At 44.0% G+C, this 22,873-nt stretch overlaps 2 protein-coding genes across 3 annotated transcripts; one reads left to right on the top strand and one right to left on the bottom strand.

Annotated features, from left to right (window-relative positions):
- The first annotated feature begins 3,722 nt into the window (after positions 1-3,722).
- LOC119310916 lies at positions 3,723-6,702 on the top strand. 2 transcript variants are annotated; one of them, XM_037586537.1, is made up of 5 exons: positions 3,723-3,879; positions 4,967-5,200; positions 5,678-5,826; positions 5,984-6,117; positions 6,328-6,702. In XM_037586537.1, exons 2-5 carry the CDS (start codon positions 4,971-4,973, stop codon positions 6,493-6,495), a joined length of 681 nt encoding a protein of 226 aa, XP_037442434.1. In that variant the 5' UTR covers positions 3,723-3,879; positions 4,967-4,970; the 3' UTR covers positions 6,496-6,702. The 2 variants fall into 2 exon arrangements, with proteins under 2 accessions (XP_037442434.1, XP_037442433.1); XM_037586536.1 differs by lacking the exon at positions 3,723-3,879 and having other exon boundaries at positions 3,899-5,200.
- Positions 6,703-12,526: 5,824 nt separating this feature from the next.
- Positions 12,527-14,524, bottom strand: LOC119309777. Its single transcript, XM_037585699.1, has 5 exons — positions 14,451-14,524; positions 14,244-14,355; positions 13,720-13,953; positions 13,012-13,164; positions 12,527-12,922 (listed from the first exon to the last, which is right to left on the bottom strand). The coding sequence occupies exons 1-5, from the start codon at positions 14,522-14,524 to the stop codon at positions 12,527-12,529; spliced, it is 969 nt and encodes a 322-aa protein (XP_037441596.1).
- Between the last annotated feature and the right edge of the window lie 8,349 nt (positions 14,525-22,873).

Raw genomic sequence — 22,873 nt, 5'->3', positions numbered from 1 at the left:
TCCTGCTCCTGCCCAGCTGCTTTTGGACAAATACTCACCAGTTTTTAGGACTCCAACTGATCTCCCTCCAAAAAAAACTGTGGATCATGCCATCCCTTTCACTCCTGAGGCCAAAATAATCAACCAGAGACCTTACAGACTTCCACACCATCAGAAAGATGCTATGGAAACCATAATCAAGGACATGATCAAGACCAACGTAATTAGGGACAGTTCTAGCCCTTACTCTTCCCCTGCTCTCCTTGTTAAAAAGAAGGACATGACTTGGAGATTGGTCAATGATTTCAGAAAAAATCAACCAGTAGACAGTTAAGAATAAGTATCCCATCCCTGTCATAGAGGATCTCTTGGATGAGTTAAAAGGTGCCACTGTATTTACTAAACTGGATCTAAAAAGTGGATATCATCAAATCAAAATGCAGGAAGAGGATATTGGAAAAACTGCTTTCAGCACTCATTGTGGCCATTATGAGTACTTAGTTATGCCCTTTGGACTTACTAATGCTCCAGCAACATTTCAGCTGCTAATGAACACAATCCTGGCACCCTATCTGAGGAAATTTGTGTTGGTTTTCTTTGATGATATCCTGATATACAACAGAAATATGAAAGAGCACTTGCTCCATCTACAACAAGTCCTTGAAGTTTTACAATCCAACCAACTATTTGCAAAAATGATCAAATGCACATTTGCACAACCCCAGGTGGAGTACTTGGGCCATATTATAAGGGGTGATGGAGTAGCAACTGATCCTTCCAAGATTGAAGCAATCAGCCAGTGGCCCACTCCTGAAAATGTAACTCAGCTGAGAAGTTTCCTTGGCCTCACTGGTTACTACAGGAGATTCATCCAAAACTATGGATTTATCTACAAACCCCTGTTTCAATCTTTGAAAAAGGACAACTTCAGATGGGAGAATGAGCAACAGGAAGCTTTTAACATACTGAAACATAAAATGACCCAAGCCCCTGTCCTGGCCTTACCTGATTTCTCTCAACCCTTCATCCTAGAAACAGATGCCCGTGCTTATGGAATTGGGGCTGTGCTCATGCAGGAGGGCAGACCAATCTCCTACTTCAGCAAAACCATTGGCCCTAAAGCTGCTGCCCTTTCCACTTATGATAAAGAGGCCATGGCCATCATTGAAGCATTGAAACATTGGAAACATTATTTTGCTGCTTCTTCATTGATTATAAGGACTGATCAGCAGAGTTTAAAATACATACAAGAGCAAAAGCTCACTGAGGGCATTCAACACAAGTTACTGGTCAAGCTATTGGGATACAATTTCAAAATTGAATACAAACAAGGCAAGAATAATAGAGTTGCTGATGGTCTTTCTAGAGTGGAATACAGGTTACAATCACTAGTTGCTACTCAAGTGAAACCTGCCTGGATATCTGAAGTCATCTCAAGTTATACCCAGGATCAAGGGTGCAAGGACCTTATTGCATAGTTAGCAACTTCTGCCACTGCTGTTCCTAACTATGCTCTTCAACAGGGAATTCTGAGATACAAAAACAGAATAGTCATTGGCCAGAATTCCAACCTCAGAAATTAGTTGGTGTCTGCTCTACACAATTCTGAACTGGAGGGCCACTCTGGCCACAAAGCAACATACCAGAGAGTTAAACTCCTCTTTCATTGGCCTGGCATGAAGCAATTCATTGTGGATTATATTAAACAATGCCCCACATGCCAAATCAACAAACCAGAGCACTGCAAGTATCCTGGACTGCTTCAACCTCTCCCTGTCCCAGACTTTGCTTGGTGTCACATCAGTATGGATTTTGTTTAAGACCTTACCACCTCTTAAAACAAAAATATGATCCTAGTTGTGGTGGACAGGTTCACCAAATATGGGCATTTTATTCCAATGCAACACCCCATCACTGTCAGTACTGTTGCCAAAGCATTCACTGATAACATCTTCAAGTTACATGGACTACCTTCAGTTATAGTTACTGACAGAGACACCATCTTCACTAGCAATCTCTGGCAGGCACTGTTTAAAAAGCTGGGCATTAAACTGCACATGAGCACTTCTTACCACCCTCAATCCGATGGTCAAACTGAGAGGGTCAATCAATGCTTGGAAAACTATTTAAGGTGCATGGCTTTCCTACAACCTAAGAAATGGATGAACTGGCTCTCTTTGGCTGAATGGTGGTACACCACTAGTTATCATACTACTCTGCAGATCACTCCGTTCCAAGCACTGTATAACAGGCCTCCCAACATGATCTCTGAAGCAGCTCTCTACCCAACTGAGCAGGTCCAAGAATTCTCCTCTGTCCTCATTGCTGAACAAACAGCAGCTCAGATCAAGGCTAATCTGCTGAAGGCCCAAACCAGAATGAAGCATTATGCAGACAAAAAGAGATCTGAAAGAACCTTAGAAGTGGGTGACATGGTATACCTTAAACTGCAACCCTACAGACACACTACATTGAGTGTCCATCGTTGTCTCAAGCTTCACTCTAAGTATTATGGCCCCTTCAGAATAACAGAGAAAATTGGCCCAGTCGCTTACAAACTACTGTTACCTGAAGATTGCAAACTGCATCCTACTTTCCATGTCAGCCAATTGAAAAAGCACCTGGGGCCACAAGCAATCCCAAACCCCAGACCGCCACTCATCAATGCTGATGGTACCATTCTCCTGGAACCGGAAAAGCTCTTGGAGAGGAAACTCATTCCCAAAACTCAAGGAGATATCCAAATACCAGTAGTGCGCTGGCTTATCAAATGGTGTAACATGGACGAGAAAGATGCTACTTGGGAGGATGCAACGTTCATACAAAAGGTTTTTCCTGGATTTCAGCCCTGAGGACTGGTCTGAAGTCGATCGGGGGGAGTTGTCAGGACCCAACTGAAGGATCAACAACAGTCCGGCTTAGTTTAAATCCCCTGCAGTTGGCGCGAAGCTCCCCGACCCGTCCATCGCCCATCGGACACTCTTCCTTCGTTCGTACCGCTTCACGTAAAGAGAAGCTCTGGATCGCGTCGAAGGGCATCGGACGGCTAGCATCAAAGCTCGGGTCGCTGTTCACTTTCCGGCAAGGACTTTCAGTGCCCCACTGTTTTTCGTTTCACTTTCTTACTTTTCCCCCCAATTTGTAAGGCTATAAAGCCAAGGATTCCTGCTCGTGAAGGGCATGAAAACTTGTTAGGGTTTCCCCCTTCCGCCACCAGTGTTCCTGGCTGGCCTTAGGTTCCTCCTGGTTTGTACTAAACTCTCTGAATTAAGCCAGTAAATCGAGCTAGTTTGAGTGAAATCCTCCCCCTTTTCTCTGAATGTTGATCTTCAGACTCCTTCGGGTCTGACGAGTGAACGCCCAGCTTCGCCGCGCGCTGGTCTCCCTTCCTCCTCCTCCTGATCTCCGGCGGCAGCAGAGGAGGATTCGGTCCGCCGCGGGGACGAGGAGGCGATGCGATTCGGGGATTTCTCCTGCGCTCGCTTGGGCTGGGCTCAGGCGCCCGTCCTCCTCTCCTCTCACTGTATGGGCCTCCAACGGGCCATGCCCGACGGACGGACCGCACAAGGTTCGTTTCTCGGGCGGTGCCGACACGCCACGCTACGCGCCCCCAGGAAAGCACACAGAGCGGTTTCTTCTCAAAAAAGAAAAAGGAAAGCACACAGAGCGTGGAACCTGCGGAGGAAACGTGGAGCTACGCGTCCCCCAGCAAGGCACACGAGGAGGCGGCTAAAGCTGAGCCGTCCATGTCCTTCGCTCCTCTTTTTCGCCCCCCTCCTCCACCCGACTCGGCGACATTTCTTTCCCCCTCCGTCCGTCCGTTCCTCTCCGGGGTCCGGAGGCCCCCTGGAGCCGGGAGGCCCCGAGGAGCCACGCCCCCCTCCCGGCCTCCCCGCTCCGGTGCGTGATACCGCGCTTCTTGCCGAATTTCGTTGCTTTCTAGTTCGGTTTCTTGTATTTCTGGCCGGCGTGCTAGCTCTGCTTCGGTTAGGAACCTAGGAGAGAGGCTCTCAACATTTATTTGCTGATCCGTGGGTGGGTGGATCTTGGCACGGTTGCTGCTTCGGTTTGTATCGGTTCCTTGTGTGCGAGATAAAGCTGTTGGCGTTCTTGTTAGTTGGTCGGTCGTTTCCTTTGCTCTGTTGGCATGTACACTTTCATTTTCATCCACCAAATTGATGCTATCCAGTTCATCACGGGGACGGCTGGTTCTTGATCGGCCTTCTTTTGCCGTATGACGGACTGACTGACCAAGATGATCTTCTTGGCTAGCCCATGTAGATGTAGTCTTCTCCTGTTGGTGGGTGTATAGTTCAGTAGCACTCAAAGCAATTCTGAACCCTTTCGAGATTGATTGATGGTGCAAAAGATTATTTATTCTTTGGTGTGTCCTCTTTGCTCGTTAGTAGTGGCACTGCTTGTACGGTACAGTACTTTGTAATGCACAACACCCACCGTATGTGTTTAGGCTTACTGTGGGTGATAAGGGAGTCCTGTTCTGTGATATACAGGGGACCCCCATTTGTGGCTATTTGGACTTAAGTAGATTTGGCAGGCAAATTGCACACTTCGTTCTGCAATCTCAGTTTTATTTAAGGTTACGAAGACCAACATTTCTGTCTGCCATTGATCTGAAACATTATATTTTCGTATCAAATAGAGTACACAGCTACCAACTTTGTTGTGCTCTGTGTCTGTGGAGAATATTGTGTTTCTCCGATTCCATCTTATTTAACAATCTGTATATTCATGGTACATTGGAATTTAGCAGTGAGTCATTGTATTCCTACTCAGGAGAAGCACACCTTTGTTGCTGGTGTTTGTTTATGCACGTTTTGGGCACTTAATCATAATTCTCTCTGTTCTGGTCTTTAAAATTATTCTCTTGTTTCATAACTACTTCTGGTGATATGTTTATCTGTATTCCTTGTTGCTGGACTGAAAATGGAAACACAAACACTTGGTCTTTTTGTTCTCTGTTTGATAGCCTTATGACGGACAGAGGTGATGGACCAATTGGTAGTCTCCCTGAACACCTCCTTGTAGAAATATTGACTCGGTTACCAACCCACGAGTGGGTTCAAACATCATGTGTCAGCAAGCATTGGGCAAGCATGTTCCGAGGTGAATACTTGTGGCAAACCGCTATTGCAAGGAAATGGCCATCGGCTGGTTTCCGGAAACGCTGGCCTGGGCCAATTCCCAGAGGCTCTGCTAGGAGGTGAGCTTCCAAAGTCTGATATTGTCCTGTCTTCTCCATCATATGATGTTTTTGAAGAATAAAAAAGATTGCCAATTCCTACTATACCTGCAGTATGATTGGTTCCTTGTATCTTGTACTCCCTCCGTAAAAAAATATAAGAGCATTTAGATTACTAAAATAGTGATCTAAATGCTCTTATATTTCTTTACAGAGGGAGTATCAATTTGGAAAATGTAAAAATAAAATAGAAGTCTCGCTTACTACAGTGCATCCAGTATCAATTTAGTCTTATATTACTGCATCTTGTAAACAACATTGTTGTTGGATATACTCTAAACATTTCACTTTGAACTGAACTATGTCTGAAGGACAAATAATTTGTTTCTAGTATACATACTCACTAGATCATTATATCAAAGCCATGGAAGTGTACCTCTCCTTTGTGTCACCCAGCATATCAAAACCCAATTAAAAATATGTATGAATTATTTACAGGAGATTCCAAGCGCTTTATGTCAGCGAGAACCTTGTACCATCTGGTGGGGAGATTGACGAGCTTGTTGGTCACACATATCTCTATTTAAAGGAACAGCTTGAGCGCCTTGCCGTTCCTCCGTCCAGTATACTTCATGGCACCATAATTGGTGAGTTATGTGTTTCAAATGTCAGTACAAGCATAAAGTTTTTTGCTAACTTCAGTGCCGGCATATTTTAGTGTTGGATGATCATGATCAAAACAAAATTATTTTTCAAAGATCAGTTCATGACCAAATTGTCACTGCATTTTCATCTTCTGTACAGATCAGTTCATTGCTTGTGGTAGGACAGGAGAAAAGGCCCATGAACTTGCTTCGAATATATGGATTGCGGTCATTGACAATTTGGAAGAAAACCAGCAGACATTCATGCTGTTAAAACACCTTGCGCAAGGAGATGTAAGAACTGTTTCTGAATATATTCTTCTAATTCTCGGAGCAGAAAAAAGAAATCTCCTTACTTTTCATGTGCCAGTAGAATAAACATCAATTTCTTGCTGCATTTTTATGAATACTAATTAAGGGTAAATAAACATAAATTCAGATTGACTCTTGGGTATGCAGAGTGCAGTACTTACTGATATCAGTGTTTCATGTTTCATTTTGCAGTTTTTCCTTCCATTTCCATATTCGAGGTCATATAAAGTTCTGTGGAGAGTGTTTGACAAGCTGTTTACCGACTTCCGTGACTGTTTCAGCGGGGGAGATTACCATGAGGCGCTAGCAGGTGCCAAGTCTAGGTTTCAGCCAGTACCTTCTTCATGGCTTGGACATTAGCACACAACCGTCTTAGATGTAGCTGCTATACTCCCCGAGTGAAAAGGTGGATGTCAGAGTGGTAATTCCAACGGGGATGTCATGTACTATATATTTAGTGACTTGACCAACAATTTCAAGAACGGAAAATATCTGTGACTGTTTTATTGCAGAAAGCGTATATATGTTGCAAGTTCTTAAAAGAAAAGTCGGTTGAATTCAGTAGTATAATACAACCAGCTGGAGCTAGTTTGGTTATTGGTTCAGGGTATAACTTTGGCAGCAACAATAGCAGCAAGGCATACTCCCTTCGATCCATATTAATTGTTATTGATTTAGTACAAAGTCATATTAATATAAGTTTGCGATTGTGGCATCGGTGGCAAGGCTCAACATCATTCATTTAGCTTAACGAAGACGACCGGATAGTTGATGCTCCCGTGGGCCATGACGGCGAGGATTGTGGAAGAAGGTGCAGAAATCCAATTTTCGTGTCACCTGGGCCAGGTTGGTGCCTTTCAGGGAGAGGCGGTACAGGGTGGAGAATGGTGGAGAGTGGAGACGCGCGGCGACGCCGTTCAGGGAGCGCGTTATATGGGTGCCTCCAGGTTGGTGCCGCGCGTCTCCACTCTCCACCATTCTCGATCCAGGTTGGCGCCGCGCGTCTCCGCACGTCCCTATATGAATATAGTATTAAAAAATATCATAAAATTTTAAAGATTCTGAAATTTAGGGATATCAAACATGGGTGCCTATTCCACCCTCACGTTAGTTTCGTGAGGAGTGGACACCTACAGTATCCAAAGCGAAAAAAATATGATCCGACATACAATCTATCCAAACAATTTTTTACATAGGAATTTTTGACTTTTTTTTACCAAGAATACCGTGGGTACCCATTCCTCGCGAAACTAAACATAGGAGTAGAATGGGCACCCATGTTTGACATCCCAAAATTCTAGAAGTTTTTAAAATCTCCTTGTATTTTTAAAGCTATATTCATATAGAGATGTGTAGCACTGAGAGCCACAAATCCTCATGGAAAATGCATTGGAGCTCTCGGGTGCCACACACCCCTATATGAACATAGTATAAAATAAAATACCAGAAAATTTCAAAAAATCTAGAATTTTGGGATATCAAAAATGGTGCCCATTCCACACCACGTTTAGTTTCATGAGGAATGGTTGCCTGCGGTATTCATGGCGAAGAAAATACGATCCTACATATGATCCATCCAAATAGTTTTTCTATACATAGGACCTTTACTTTTTTTTACCAAAAATACCACGGGCATCCATCCCTCACGAAACTAAACATGGTAGTAGATTGGGCATCCATGTTTGATATCCCAAAATTCTAGAATTTTCTAAAATTTCCTGGTACTTTTTAATACTATATTCATATAGGGGTGCGTGGCACCCGAGAGCTGACCCTATATGATATAGTATTAAAAAAATATCAGGAAATTAAAAGAACTGGAATTTTGGGATATCAAGCATGGGTTCCTATTCCACCCTCGCGTTTAGTTTCGTGTGGGCTGGATGCCCGCGATATCCATGGCAGAGAAAATACTATCCGATATACGCCAAACAGATTTTTCTATACATAGGGATTTTTTGACATTTTTACCGAGAATACCACGAGCACCTATTCCACACGAAACTAAACATCAGAGTAGAATGGACACTCATGTTTTATATCCCAAAATTCTAGAGTTTTTTAAATTTTCCTGGTAAATTTTTAGTACTATATTCATATAGGGGTGTGTGGCACCCGAGAACCACACACTCCCTGTATGAATATATGGTATTAATAAATACCAGGAAATTTCAAAAAAAAGTCTAGAATTTTGGGTATCAAACATGGGTGCTCATTCCACCCCCGTGTTTATTTTCATGAAGAATGGATGCCCGCAGTATCCATGGTGAAGAAAATAAGATCTGACATACGATCCATCCAAACCATTTTTTCTATATGAAGGAACATTTTCACCTTTTTACTGAGAATACCACGGGCACTCATTCCTCACGAAACTAAACACGGAAGTAGAATGGGCACCCATGTTTGATATCTCAAAATTCCAGATTTTTAAAATTTCCTATTTTTAATACATTATTCATATAGATTTGTGCGGCATTTGAGAGCCACAAATCCTCATCCAACCATGGAAAGTGCATTGCAACTCTCGGGTGCCACACACCCCTATATGAATGTAGTATTAAAAAAATACCAGGAAAATTATAAAAAATCTAGAATTTTGGGATATCAAACATGGGTGCCCATTCCACCCCCGCGTTTAGTTTCGTGAGGAATGGATGCCCATGATATCCATGGCAGAGAAAATAAAATCCGAAATACAATCCATCCAAACAATTTTTTCCTATACATATTCTTTTTTTTGACTTTTTTTTACCAAGAATCTCATGGGCATCAATTCATCACGAAACTAAACACGGGAGTAGAATGGCCACCCATGTTTGATATCCCAAAATTCCAAAAAATAATTAAATTCTCCTAGTATTTTTTTAATACTATATGCATATAGGGGTGCGTGGCACCTGAGAGCCACAAATCCTCATCTAGGTCCACTGTTATTTGTGTGCAAATTTTATCATTATTTGTTTTAAATTTCCTTTTCTTCTTCTTTTAGGTAATATATATGCCCTTAGTTCTATGTATCTCATCCTTCTTCACTTCATCTTTTCACTTTTAATCAATTGTCCACGCCACCAGCATGCATGAGACGGCATGATGCAATCAATGCGTAGTATTATCTCTAATCAATTTTCCATACAACATGCATGAGATGTCATGATGATGATGTGGCACACATAAACTGTCATGATGATGATGTGATACACATACATAAGCATGGCTAATAGTACAACCAATTGTTGCTATATGATGTTGCCACCTCATCTATAGCCAAGCTTATAGCCGGCAAATACAATAGTTAGATATAAATGTATAAAGTTTATTGATAAATGTCCCACTTCACTCTCTCACAAAATCTCTTGGAGAACGTGCTACAGCTGGTTGTTAATCTGTAGCCGCTTATCTTCTCTCTCCTACACCTTAGCAGAAATATAATGTTTAACGTCTTACAACCCGCCTACGTGATGTTATTGTACTTGCTCTAAGACGTTGATGTGGCCCCTCTCTGTGAGTGCATTTCCAACACAATGAGACACAAGAAATTAAGAGAACTAGCACAAAGGTTATTAATTCACAAGAGATGACAAACCATAGCAATATGGATAGTTTGTCTTAAAATACGGATGGCTAAGCTGCTAGCTAGGCTCCTTGCTGCCACAACTAATTAGAAGATGAGTTGAAAATATGGCTTGAACAAGACTTCTTACTATGAACCAATAAGTGAAGATTTCATATATAAGGAAGCAAGAACTGTTTTTTTAGACACACACATTCTTAAAAAAAAATCAATACACTTCACAAAAAAATGTTTTCCATTCTATAATAGTAAAATTCTTTTTATATTTAGGGCCTAAGTTTAAGCTTCGCACAGGGCCCCTAAGTTCCTAGGTATGGCCCTGACTTAACAACAGCAAGTCCAACAAGTTTTTTTTTTGAATAAAAAGGTAGATCACTTTCTACCTTATTCATTCAAAACAGGCGTGAGCCTGGTTTGTAGAAAATATAGAACCTACAATATTCGTTGTTTCTGTTGTATTGATGTGTCCCTCATATGGGGTATATATAGAATACACGAGGGGGTAGAGGCTTGGAGTACAAGATAAGTAATACATGGTTTAAACCTATTCGATCAACTCCTTATCTCTATCTTTAAACCCAAACTATATTCTAACATCCCCCCTCAGTCGTAGCGGGAGTGAAACAGACGACTGCGACTGGATTTGATGTATCATGCTCGCTTCGTCTTCTCCGCTTCACCATCATCACCTGCATCTCTGATGGGTCGGCACCTAGGGCGGTGACCGCGTCCCTTTCTGGTGCCTTCCTTGTCTCTCCTCTCTCTTCCCTCCCACAGTCACAGCGGGAGTGGCGTGAACGCTGGTGACGACGCGGACACTGTTGATTGGAGTTGTTGCCGATTAGTTGTTGTAGATGTTGCCCTTGATGTAGATGTCGAGGTAGCCGATCATGATGGTGTAGCCGCGGTCGAGGTAGTCGTGGTCGATGGTGTAGTCGTCGTGGATGATGAAGCCGCACAAAGCCGGAGGCGCAAAAAAATGCGCTATGTTGTAGATGACAGAGCTACGGTCATGGACGATGCACCTTGCGGGGTCAGAGGGTGCCGTCGGCGATGAGTCCATCGATTTCGCCAGGACCGGAGGAAACTCATCGAGCACACATTGGTTTCGCCAGGACCGTGTGGCCATATAGAGGTCGTCACTATGGTGACGCCATGTCCGTGCAGTCATGCCGCCGTAGATGACGCGGTCGATGCCGTCGTCGCGACGCGGTCATTGCCGTCGTCGAGGTCGCGGCTTGTAGAAAAGTCTGTCAGAGGATGCTAGGTGTCCATCTTGTGGACGTGGCGGCGGCAGTGTTTTGATGATGATGACGATGAAGACCACGTTGATGAAGACCTTGGCGATGATATGTTGGTGATGTAGCAACAGGCGTGTAGCAGAACGTCGCTAGGAGGCGTCCTCGAGGCGACGATGATGTAGATACCTTGTTGTTTGAGAAGTTCAACACCGCCTGCGTGTGGTCGATGTCGGGTCGTGTGGATGGGCTTGACGAAGTAGTTTAGCTCGTAGCCTGACCGTAGTCGTACTCGTACAGTTCCATGTCATGGCAGTATGTCGGTGCAGATCGCTTGGTGCATTTGGCCGCTCGGTGTAGAGGCGTCGATGTTGGTGTGGGATGCAGAAGCGTCGATGTTGGCTCGCTGAAGACGATGCCGAAGCCGTTCGTCCGGCGAAGTAGGCCATGCAGAAGCGTGCAACGCTCGGTGTGAGTTCGCCCTCCCGTGATCGCATGCTGGAGCGGATGTCGATGGCCCCTGGATAGGCACGTGATGCATGGATGGACGTCGGTGTTGATGCAGATCGGTGGCGTGGTCGTTCGGCTTTGATGTAGATGTCATGTCGGCGCAGTGTAGACGTACTGCTCCGTGTAGAGGCTCGTGGACGGCTCGAGCATTGCGTGGGTCGCTGTGTCGTTGGAGCGTATCGACGGGTACATAGATCTGCTGAACATACATGTATGCATACCTTCAGGTGGAACCTCTTGTGGTCTTGCTCACGTACTCGTCCGTGAGCCCAGATGGAGCCTGGATTCCATGCATACCGCCGGTGGTGCACGCGTGTGTGCTGCTGCGCCCGCGAGACGCGCTGGAGTTGGCTCCCTGTTCCACGAGAGGCGCCGGAGTCGTGGCCGGGAGCTATGCATGTCCGATCAGATCGATCTGCCTGGAGAGGCAGATTTGTGTGCCCCTCCCTGCCGCTTGGAGTAGCGTTGCATGCGCCGGGTGGAGCCGCGCTGAGAGATCGCATACACGATGGAAGCCCCGGGAGTTTCGCCCTCCCATGATCGGGCGGTACGCGTAGTTGTCGGAGATGCAAGCTCATGGGAGGTCGATGCAGCTCCTGCGTGCGGCGTCTTGAGGATGTCGATGGAGCTTCGCGCCGAGAGATCGAGACGATGCGTCGTGCGTAACGCCCTTGTTGGCTGCTCGTCTTGATCTCCGCTGCCAGACGAACGTCGTGCTTGATTTTTCTCCTCACGGTGGATTCGAGGGTCGTCAGATTTATTTGTGGCTACAAGAAATTAAACTAACGGGATTCTGGAAACTGAGAAATTTGATTTATTCTAATGTAATCGACCTTTGATCGATCGGGTGCCGCGCCCCCGGGGAGAGGAGATTAATCTCCCCGGGAGCGGCGCGGTGCGGAAGTGGTGGAAGGTCCTAGGATTGGCGTCGTGAGACTTCGCTCTAATACTATGTAGAAAATATGAGATGGCTCTGAGGAAGAGGGCCGGACATTATACTTCAACATGGTTGACCAAAGTCAATTACATGAAGGTGATATTAACACTACACAAAGTATGTAGCCGGTTATCACCAACGTCCAGCAAGTTCAAGATCATGGCATCGGTTGCAAGGCTCCACAACAGTTAGCTTGATTCCGGATGGAATTTTTGGCTCGACATATGTCTTAATAGCCAAAAGCCCTTTATGAGCCCCCGGCATAAACAGGCGCATCGGGGAACACATGCCAGATTTGTTGGATGAACACCTGCCCCAATGATTGTGTCCTTGTGTGGTGTCCAATGTAAGGCACTCAAGTGACGCCGTATTCTCAATTATATGGCATGTCAGCTCAACTAAGCTCTTCGCGGAGGAGAAACCAATGATCTCCACTGTCTTAAGGTTTTCATGATGGTATCCTGGCATCTGCCTCAAATTTGAAGTATCTCCCGTGACTGACTCATGCTCCATGTTTACCTGTAACACCTGAAGATAATGACAAGCCAAGATATACTTGGGCTAATGGTTCCAGCATTTTTTTATTAAACATGTTTGCATGATGAACAGTGACTTACATTCAAGATGAATGTCTCCAAAGAAGGAGAAGCGTCAAGAAAGGATATCAGAGAACAATAATCATAGGCCAGAGAAAATGTCATTGCAGCAAGATCAATATTCAAATATTTGAGGTGTAAGAATTTGCTAGGCAGCATTGGTGTGTTGACCTCCTGCACAAAGATATCTCAGATTAGTCGTAGTTCGCATATCATATATCACCCATCTAAGCGTACCTAAGAATTTAGTGGGGGGCAGATTTTTAGAGCCTAGGCTCATGGACACCCTCTATCCATACCCTCCAATATAGCTTTGAGATCCGTGCTAGATAATTAACTTACTGCGTAAAAATTTCTCCTTTTGTTGCTTCCAAATAAAACAACATATGAACTTCAAACTTTGCAAGATAGCAAAACATTCTTACTACAATGAGAGAAAAAACTTATAGATTTTTTTGACGGATATTAATATACAAAATGAGATTTTCTTTATTAAAAAAAAGTTATTTTTAATACTTATGATGGACGGAAAAATCTGAAAGTTTCTTCTCTCATTTGTAGTAAGAATGTTTTGCTATCTTGCAAAAGTTTTAAGTTCATATGTTGTTTTATTTGAAAGAAACAAAAAAAAAAGTTCTTGCATGAATCGCGATGCAGAGATGGATGGCTAGATAAGGGGATGCACCTAAGCCTAAGCTCCACAGGATATTTTCCGAATTTAGTGTATACCTCATTCACTGAACTTAGGGAAAGAGCTTCAATATTTGGCAAGCTGGACGGAAGATCAGCACGAGCGTAACAGACAGCACCAGGGCATGACATGGTGAGCTTCTTCAATTCCAATGCCACTCCAAGTGATATTTGTATTAGGCAGTAACGACTGAAATGAAAACTGGAGAGGTTTGGAGCTTCTCTCTCTATCACCTTCAGACTTGTGCACTCAAGCACCTCCAGGTGTCTGAGCTGTTGCAGATGGAATGGTATCTTTAGGAAAGTTAACGGACTGCAATGGCTGAGCTGCATCTGCAAGAGAGCGGAACAATTGTGGAGAAGGCACCCCAGCTGCTCATCTGTGATACGGACGTAGCACAGATCAAGTCTCGTCATGCTTTTCAAGCCAAGTCCAACAGTGGGAGACAAAAACACCAGGAAAGGTTTAGATTCCGAATCGAGTTTCCACTGCCATAAGCTAAAAGTGACCACGGGAACTTGTAGGATAGGTAGTTTATTCCGGACTCTGCAGAGAGCTGAACAGTGAGCTCTTCAATCCCAGGTGTAACAGCAGTCTGAAGCCAGCTATCAACATTATAGAGCTTGAAATCATACGAATGCAAAACAATCTCGAGTATCTTCACACCAGTGCATGAGCGGTTATTCAAAATGTGGTCAACTTTGCTGGTGAAGTTTCTTGCTAGTTCAACATCTCCACACATAGTCTTATTCATGTCCAGTGCTTTCAAACTGAATGTAAGGTTTGGACGGCCTCTCCATGAACGTAGAAAGGGACGTGACACGCAAGCAGCTCTAGCACCATCTTTCATTAGTGAATGTATACGACACCAGATGTCCTGCATGCACAAGCATGTGAGAAAACCTGAACATGGCCACATGATGATTATTTCAAATACACAAATGAAATACTCCCTCCGTCCCGTGTCGGGGGAATAGATATATCTAGACGTATTTTTAGTTCTAGATACATCCATTTCTATCCATTTCTGCGACAAGTAATTCAGGATGGAGGGAGTACAAGAGAACCATGTGGAGTAACATTTTAACCCAGGTGCTTGCACATGACTGCAAAACGGTGCATAGGGAGATTTGTGCAATTGTGCTGACTGCTGGTAAAGGGTGGTTACTGGCCTATATCTTATTAGTGGTTAATTTGCGAAGACAATCTTACTATCGGCTGCACCCAAGTTTTAACTGCAAAACGCTTATGGCATAGCCTAACTCTATAATGGTACATGGCCAAACAGACACAACTTTCCCATTAAATCACTACTTATACAGAGCACCAGCCACGAACACAAAGATTAAAGGATGCAGTGCACTAGCCATAGCAATTCTAGCACTACCAGCACTAGCAAATTATCCCATACTTTTTCCTCCAAATTGACTACTTCTCAGTTCTAGACTTCTACTAGTATGAAGTCGTATACTTTGCATTGTCCTAAGCTCACTCACACTCTTATGTGATCATGTTAACTGGGAACAGTCTTACCATAAATCGCTGTTGTTAGTGCAAAACACAGTTAATAAAAGTGCAAAACAAAGAAGGATGGAGAGAGCCGCGTTATTGCGGAAGGAATTTGCAGGAAATGAGGAGCTGCCCTTATACCAGAAGGATTTTTGCTCGAACTGCTGTAGGTCAAGATCATTTACTGGTTTAAGAGCCGAATATAAACTAGAGTAGGAAAAATAATACAGTCAACTAGTAGTATGCATAAACAACAAGAACTGAATCTAGATTCCAGACCATAAAACCACCATGTAGATGCATTCCTTTGAAAACGAAGGGAGTAGTATTTGCCAAGTACAGGTCAACCAATTAGCCCATAATCAGAGTTTCATGGCGTACCTCTGGAAGGTGTGGCCCGGGATATTGTATTTCGCCACCTTGAGAACTACCGCTCTGTTCGCAGGGTGAGTCGTTTCTTTCAATCGTTGAACCTGCCGGTCCATCTGCAAACACATAAGGGAAAAGTATATTTTTTGTCCCTCAATTCTTTCGAAAGTTTAGATTCGGTCCTTCAACTTCAAAACCGGCAAAACTTAGTCCCTCAACTCTTTAAACCGGATATGTTTAGTCCTTGTCTCAGCCGACCCGGTATTGCTGGTGACACAACGTGGTTTTGACCGGTCTTCGCTGACGTGGCACAATTTCTCTCTCCTACTCATCATATCTCTTCTTCCTCTCATCTCTCTTTAGTGAGCATTTGATCGAACAACTCGTGTGCGCGCCTGCACTCCCGCCAACGGCACCACTTCGTCGTCCCCCTACGCAACACCAGCTAGGAACACGCTGACGGCACCACCAGCCGGAGCTACACGCGTTGGATGGTCGTCGATGTCAGCCGCCGGGTCCCGTGGTTCGCCCTCTCGACATGTCGATGATGGCCGCCGGTTGTAGACGTTGCGGAGGCGCTTGTCTTCGCCGGATTCTTCCTCGTCAGTCGTCACTGATGGTCGATGGCGGACAGGTTGTTGGTCTTGAGGCGCACAGCCGCGAGCAACACATGGTCTACAAATCTCGCTGCCGCGAGCCTCACACACCTCGTCGCATCCGCGGTAGCTCCGAACTGTCGCTGGGGACTGGGGTCGCTGGATCGTGCGTCTCTTGCCGAGCAAACCATCGCCATGCAGCGCCCTCTGCACCTCGGTTCTCTGCGGGGCCGACGCTTCTCCGCCGCCGAACTGCCTATCCCCGCGCAGCACTCGCTGCTGCCATTGGTGCACCGGTGCACCCTTGGTCGCCATTGTCGTGCCACAACTCGCATCTGTTACATCATGCTAGAGCGTCGCCGCCGTCGTCATACCACAAATCGCGGTCGTCTCCATCACAGGATGGAGCGCGCCCGTGCCTACGCTGCAGAAGTACAGGGCATGCCTCACACGTGGGGCGTCCCTGGCTGCATTGTTGGTCCTCGGTGCAACGCTTCCTCCGGTGCTTGCACAATACCGCTTTGACCATGCAGCTAAACAGGGTTCGACCGATTCAAAGACTAAATTTATCCGGTTTTAAAAGTTGGGGGACTAAACTTTGTTGGTATTGGAGTTGAGGGATCAATTCTATACTTGCCATAGAATTGAGGGACCAAAAATATACTTTTCCCAACACATAATAATTCGTTATACTCCTCCCTCCGTTCCTAAATATTTGTCTTTGTAGAGATTTCAATAAGTGACTACATACGGAGCAAAATGAATGAATTTACACTCTAAAATATGTCTATATACATCCGTATGTGGTTGTCCATTTAAAATCTCTAAAAAGACAGATATTTAGGAACGGAGGGAGTAATAAGTAGACAGATACATGAAAACAAAAGGAGTCAAGCATGAGAATGCACAATTATACATGCACAAACCCAAATAGTTTTGTCTCAAACAACTTTAACCAACAGAAAATAGTAGTTTCTCATCCAAAAAGTTTTGTCTCGGATCCAATGTATGTTTACTATGTTTTTCTTTTAGGATTACTATGTATGTGTACTATGTATTTGAGTGGTTACCAATGTTATAGCAATTTTTTCATTATAACATGGGTACATATATGAACCACGCAGATTGAACCAAAAACCAAAAAAGGAATGATCTTTCCCTACCGACAACTCCCTAAACCACAATATAAGCTAACTTAACTTCGGACTTAATAGTTGATTTATCCCCAAATTGATCTTTTCTATGAAGAGAGAGAGCGGGATTAGAAACCTAGCTTCTATATGCAACAAAAGCAAGACAAGAAAAGAAAAACGCTCAGATAAACATACCGACGATCGAATCTCGGGCAAGTAACATACCGATGACAAAGGGAACAATATATGTTGTTATGCGGTTTGACTGATAAAGATCTTCATAGAATATGTTGGAACCAATATGAGCATCCAGGTTCCGCTATTGGTTATTGACCGTAGACGTGTCTCGGTCATGTCTACATAGTTCTCAAACCCGTAGTGTCCGCACGCTTAACGATCGATGACGATTAGTATTATGAGTTTATGTGATATGATGTACCGACGGTTGTTTGGAGTCCCGGATGTGATCACAGACATGACGAGGAGTCTCGAAATGGTCGAGACATAAAGATTGATATATTGGACGGCTATATTCGGACACCGGAAGTGTTTCGGATAAAATCGGAGTGCCGGAGGGTTATCGGAACCCCCGGGGGAACTAATGGGCCTCTATGGGCCTTAGTGGAGAGAGAGAGAGGGGCGGCCAGGGCAGGCCGCACGCCCCCTCTTCCTTGAGTCCGAATAGGACAAGGAAGGGGGCCGGCTCCCCCCTTTCCTCCCCCTCTCCCTCTCCTTCCTTCCCCCTCTCTCCATTTAGGTGGAAACCTACTAGGACTTGGAGTCCTAGTAGGATTCCCCTCTTGGGGCGCGCCAAGGAGGGCCGTCCGGCCTCCCCTCTCCCCTTTATATACGGGGGAGGGGGGCACCCCATAGACACACAAGTTGATCAAGTTGATCTTTTAGCCATGTGCGGTGCCCCCCTCCACAGATTTCCACCTCGGTCATATCATCGTAGTGCTGAGGCGAAGCCCTGCGGCGGTAACTTCATCATCACCGTCACCATGCCATCATGCTGACGAAACTCTCCCTCGACCTCAGCTGGATGTAGAGTTCATGGGACGTCACCGAGCTGAACGTGTGCAGATCGCGGAGGTGCCGTACTTTCAGTACTAGGATCGGTCGGATCGTGAAAACGTACGACTACATCAACTGCGTTGTCATAACGCTTCCACTTTCGGTCTACGAGGGTACATAGACGACACTCTCCCCTCGCGTTGCTATGCATCACCTAGATAGATCTTGCGTGATCGTAGGAATTTTTTTGAAATTACTGCGTTCCCCAACAGTGGCATCTGAGCCAGGTCTATGTGTAGATGTTATATGCACGAGTAGAACACAAAGAGTTGTGGGCGATAATAGTCATACTGCTTACCAGCATGTCATACTTTGATTCGGTATTGTTGGATGACGCGGCTCAGACTAACATTATGCGTACGCTTACGCAAGACTGGTTCTACCGACGTGCTTCAGACACAGGTGGCTAGTGAGTGTCTGTTTCTCCAACTTTAGTTGAATCGAGTGTGGCTACGCCCAGTCCTTGTTGAAGGTTAAAACAGCACACTTGACGAAAAATCGTTGTGGTTTTGATGCGTAGGTAAGAACGGTTCTTGCTAGAAGCCCATAGCAGCCACGTAAAACTTGCAACAACAAAGTAGAGGACGTCTAACTTGTTTTTGCAGGGCATGTTGTGATGTGATATGGTCAAGACGTGATGATATATAAATTGTTGTATGAGATGATCATGTTTTGTAACAAAGTTATCGGCAACTGGCAGGATCCATATGGTTGTTGCTTTATTGTATGCAATGCAATCGCCATGTAATTGTTTTACTTTATCACTAAGCGGTAGCGATAGTCGTAGTAACAATAGTTGGCGAGACGACAACGATGCTACGATGGAGATCAATGTGCCGCGCCGGTGACGATGGAGATCATGACAATGCTTCGGTGATGGAGATCATGAGCACAAGATGATGATGGCCATATCATGTCACATATTTTGATTGCATGTGATGTTTATCCTTTATGCATCTTATTTTGCTTAGTACGGCGGTAGCATTATAAGATGATCCCTTACTAAATTTCAAGGTATAAGTGTTCTCCCTGAGTATGCACCGTTGCTACAGTTTGTTGTGCCGAGACACCACATGATGATCGGGTGTGATAAGCTCTATGTTCACATACAACGGGTGTAAGCCAGTTTTGCACACGCAGAATACTCGGGTTAAACTTGATGAGCCTAGCATATGCAGATATGGCCTCAGAACACTGAGACCGAAAGGTCGAGCGTGAATCATATAGTAGATATGATCAACATAGTGATGTTCACCATTGAAAACTACTCCATCTCACGTGATGATCGGACATGGTTTAGTTGATTTGAATCACGTGATCACTTAGATGATTAGAGGGATGTCTATCTAAGTGGGAGTTCTTAAGTAATATGATCAATTGAACTTTAATTTAACATGAACTTAGTACCTGATAGTATTTTGCATGTCTATGTTGTTGTAGATCAATGGCATGTGCTACCGTTCCTTTGAATTTTAATGTGTTCCTAGAGAAATCTAAGTTGAAAGATGATGGCAGCAACTACATGGATTGGGTCCGTAACTTGAGGATTATCCTCATTGTTGCATAGAAGAATTATGTCCTGGAAGCACCGTTGGGTGCCAGGCCCGCTGCAGATGCTACTGATGATGTTAAGAACGCCTGGTAGAGCAAAGCTGATGACTACTCGATAGTTTAGTGTGCCATGCTTTACAATTTAGAACCAAGACTTCAACGATGTTTTGAAAGCCATGGAGCATATGAGATATTCCAGGAGTTGAAGTTAATATTTCAAGCAAATGGCCGGATTGAGAGATATGAAGTCTCTAATAAGTTCTATAGCTGTAAAATGGAGGAGAATAGTTCTATCAGTGAACACATACTCAGAATGTCTGGGTACCACAACCACTTGACTCAACTGGGAGTTAATCTTCCTGATGATAGTGTCATTGACAGAGTTCTTCAATCACTGCCACCAAGCTACAAAAGCTTCGTGATGAAATATAGTATGCAAGGGATGAACAAGACTATTCCCGAGCTCTTCGCAATGCTAAAGGCTACGGAGGTAGAAATCAAAAAGGAGCATCAACTGTTGATGGTCAACAAGACCACTAGTTTCAAGAAAAAGGGCAAAGGGAAGAAGGGGAACTTCAAGAAGAACGGCAAAAAGGTTGCTGCTCAAGAGAAGAAACCCAAGTCTGGACCTAAGCCTGAAACTGAGTGCTTCTACCGCAAAGGGACTGGTCACTGGAAGCGGAACTGCCCCAAGTATTTGGTGGATAAGAAGGATGGCAAAGTGAAAGGTATATTTGATATACATGTTATTGATGTGTACTTAACTAATGCTAGCAGTAGCACCTGGGTATTTGATACTGGTTCTGTTGCTCATATTTGCAACTCGAAACAGGGGCTACAGATTAAGCGAAGATTGGCTAAGGACGGGGTGATGATGCGCATAGGAAATGGTTCCAAGATCGATGTGATCACCGTCGGCACGCTACCTCTACATCTACCATCGGGATTAGTTTTAGACCTGAATAATTGTTATTTGGTGCCAGCATTGAGCATGGACATTATATCTGGATCTTGTTTAATGCGAGACAGTTATTCACTTAAATCAGAGAATAATGGTTGTTCTATTTATATGAGTAATATCTTTTATAGTCATGCACCCTTGTTGAGTGGTCTATTTTTGTTGAATCTCGATAGTGATGATACACATATTCATAGTATTGAAGCCAAAAGATACAAGGTTAATAATGATAGTGCAACTTATTTGTGGCACTGCCATTTGGGTCATAGCAGTGTAAAGCGCATGAAGAAACTCCATGTTAATGGACTTTTGGAATCACTTGATTATGAATCACTTGGTGCTTGCAAACTGTGCCTTATGGGCAAGATGACTAAAACTCCGTTCTCCGGAACAATGGAATGAGTTACTGACTTGTTGGAAATAATACATACCGATGTATGCAGTCCAATGAGTATTGAGGCTCGTGGTGGGTATCATTATTTTCTTACCTTCACAGATGATTTGAGCAGATATGGTTATATCTACTTAATGAAGCATAAGTCTGAAACATATGAAAAGTTCAAAGAATTTTCAGAGTGAAGTGGAAAATTGTCATAATAAGAAAATAAAATTTCTACGATCTGGTCGTGGAGGAGAATATTTGAGTTACAAGTTTGGTCTTCATTTGAATCAACATGGGATAGTTTCACAATTAACGCCACCTGGAACACCACAGCAAAATGGTGTATCCGAATGTCGTAATTGTACTTTATTAGATATGGTGCGATCTATGCTGTCTCTTACTGATTTACCGCTATCGTTTTGGGGTTATGGTTTAGAGACGGCTGCATTCACTTTAAATAGGGTACCATCAAAATCCATTAATACGGCGCCTTATGGACTGTGGTTTGGCAAGAAACCAAAGTTGTCATTTCTTAAAGTTTGGGGCTACGATGCTTATGTGAAAAAGCTTCAACCTGATAAGTTCGAACCCAAATCGGAGAAGTGCGTCTTCAAAGGATACCCAAAGGAAATTGTTGGGTACACCTTCTATCACAGATCTGAAGGCAAAATCTTTGTTGCTAAGAATGGATCCTTTCTAGAGAAGGAGTTTCTCTCGAAAGAAGTGAGTGGGAGGAAAGTAGAACTTGATGAGGTAGTTGTACCTTCTCCCTTGTTGGAAAGTAGTTCATCACAGAAATCAGTTCCCGTGATTCCTACACCGATTGGTGAGGAAGCTAATGATGATGATCATAAAGCTTCAGATCAAGTTACTACCGAACCTCGTAGGTCTTCTAGAGTAAGATCTGCACGAGAGTGGTACGATAATCCTGTTCTGGAAGTCATGTTACTAGACCATGATGAACCTACGAACTATGGGGAAGCAATGATGAGCCTAGATTCCGCGAAATGGCTTGAGGCCATGAAATCCGAGATGGGATCCATGTATGAGGACAAAGTGTGGACTTTGGTGGACTTGCCCGATGATCGGTAAGACATAGAAAATAAATGGATCTTTAAGAAGAAGACCGACGCAAATGGTAATGTTACTGTTTACAAAGCTCGACTTGTTGCGAAAAGGTTTTCGACAAGTTCAAGGAGTTGACTACGATGAGACTTTCTCACCCGTAGCGATTCTTAAGTCTGTCCGAATCATGTTAGCAATTGCCGCATTTTATGTTTATGAGCAGATGGATGTCAAAACTGCATTTTTGAATGGATTTCTGGAAGAAGAGTTGTATATGATGCAACCAGAAGGTTTTGTCGATCCAAAGGGTGCTAACAAAGTGTGCAAGCTCCAGTGATCCATTTATGGACTGGTGCAAGCCTCTCGGAGTTGGAATAAATGCTTTGATAGTGTGATCGAAGCATATGGTTTTATATAGACTTTTGGAGAAGCCTGTATTTACAAGAAAGTGAGTGGGAGCTCTGTAGCATTTCTGATTTTATATGTGGATGACATATTGTTGATTGGAAATGATATAGAATTTCTGGATAGCATAAAGGGATACCTGAATAAGAG

The sequence above is a fragment of the Triticum dicoccoides genome, chromosome 5B (genome assembly GCF_002162155.2).
Source record: "Triticum dicoccoides isolate Atlit2015 ecotype Zavitan chromosome 5B, WEW_v2.0, whole genome shotgun sequence".
NCBI lineage: Eukaryota > Viridiplantae > Streptophyta > Magnoliopsida > Poales > Poaceae > Triticum > Triticum dicoccoides.
This window is presented reverse-complemented; position numbering and strand designations above follow the sequence as displayed.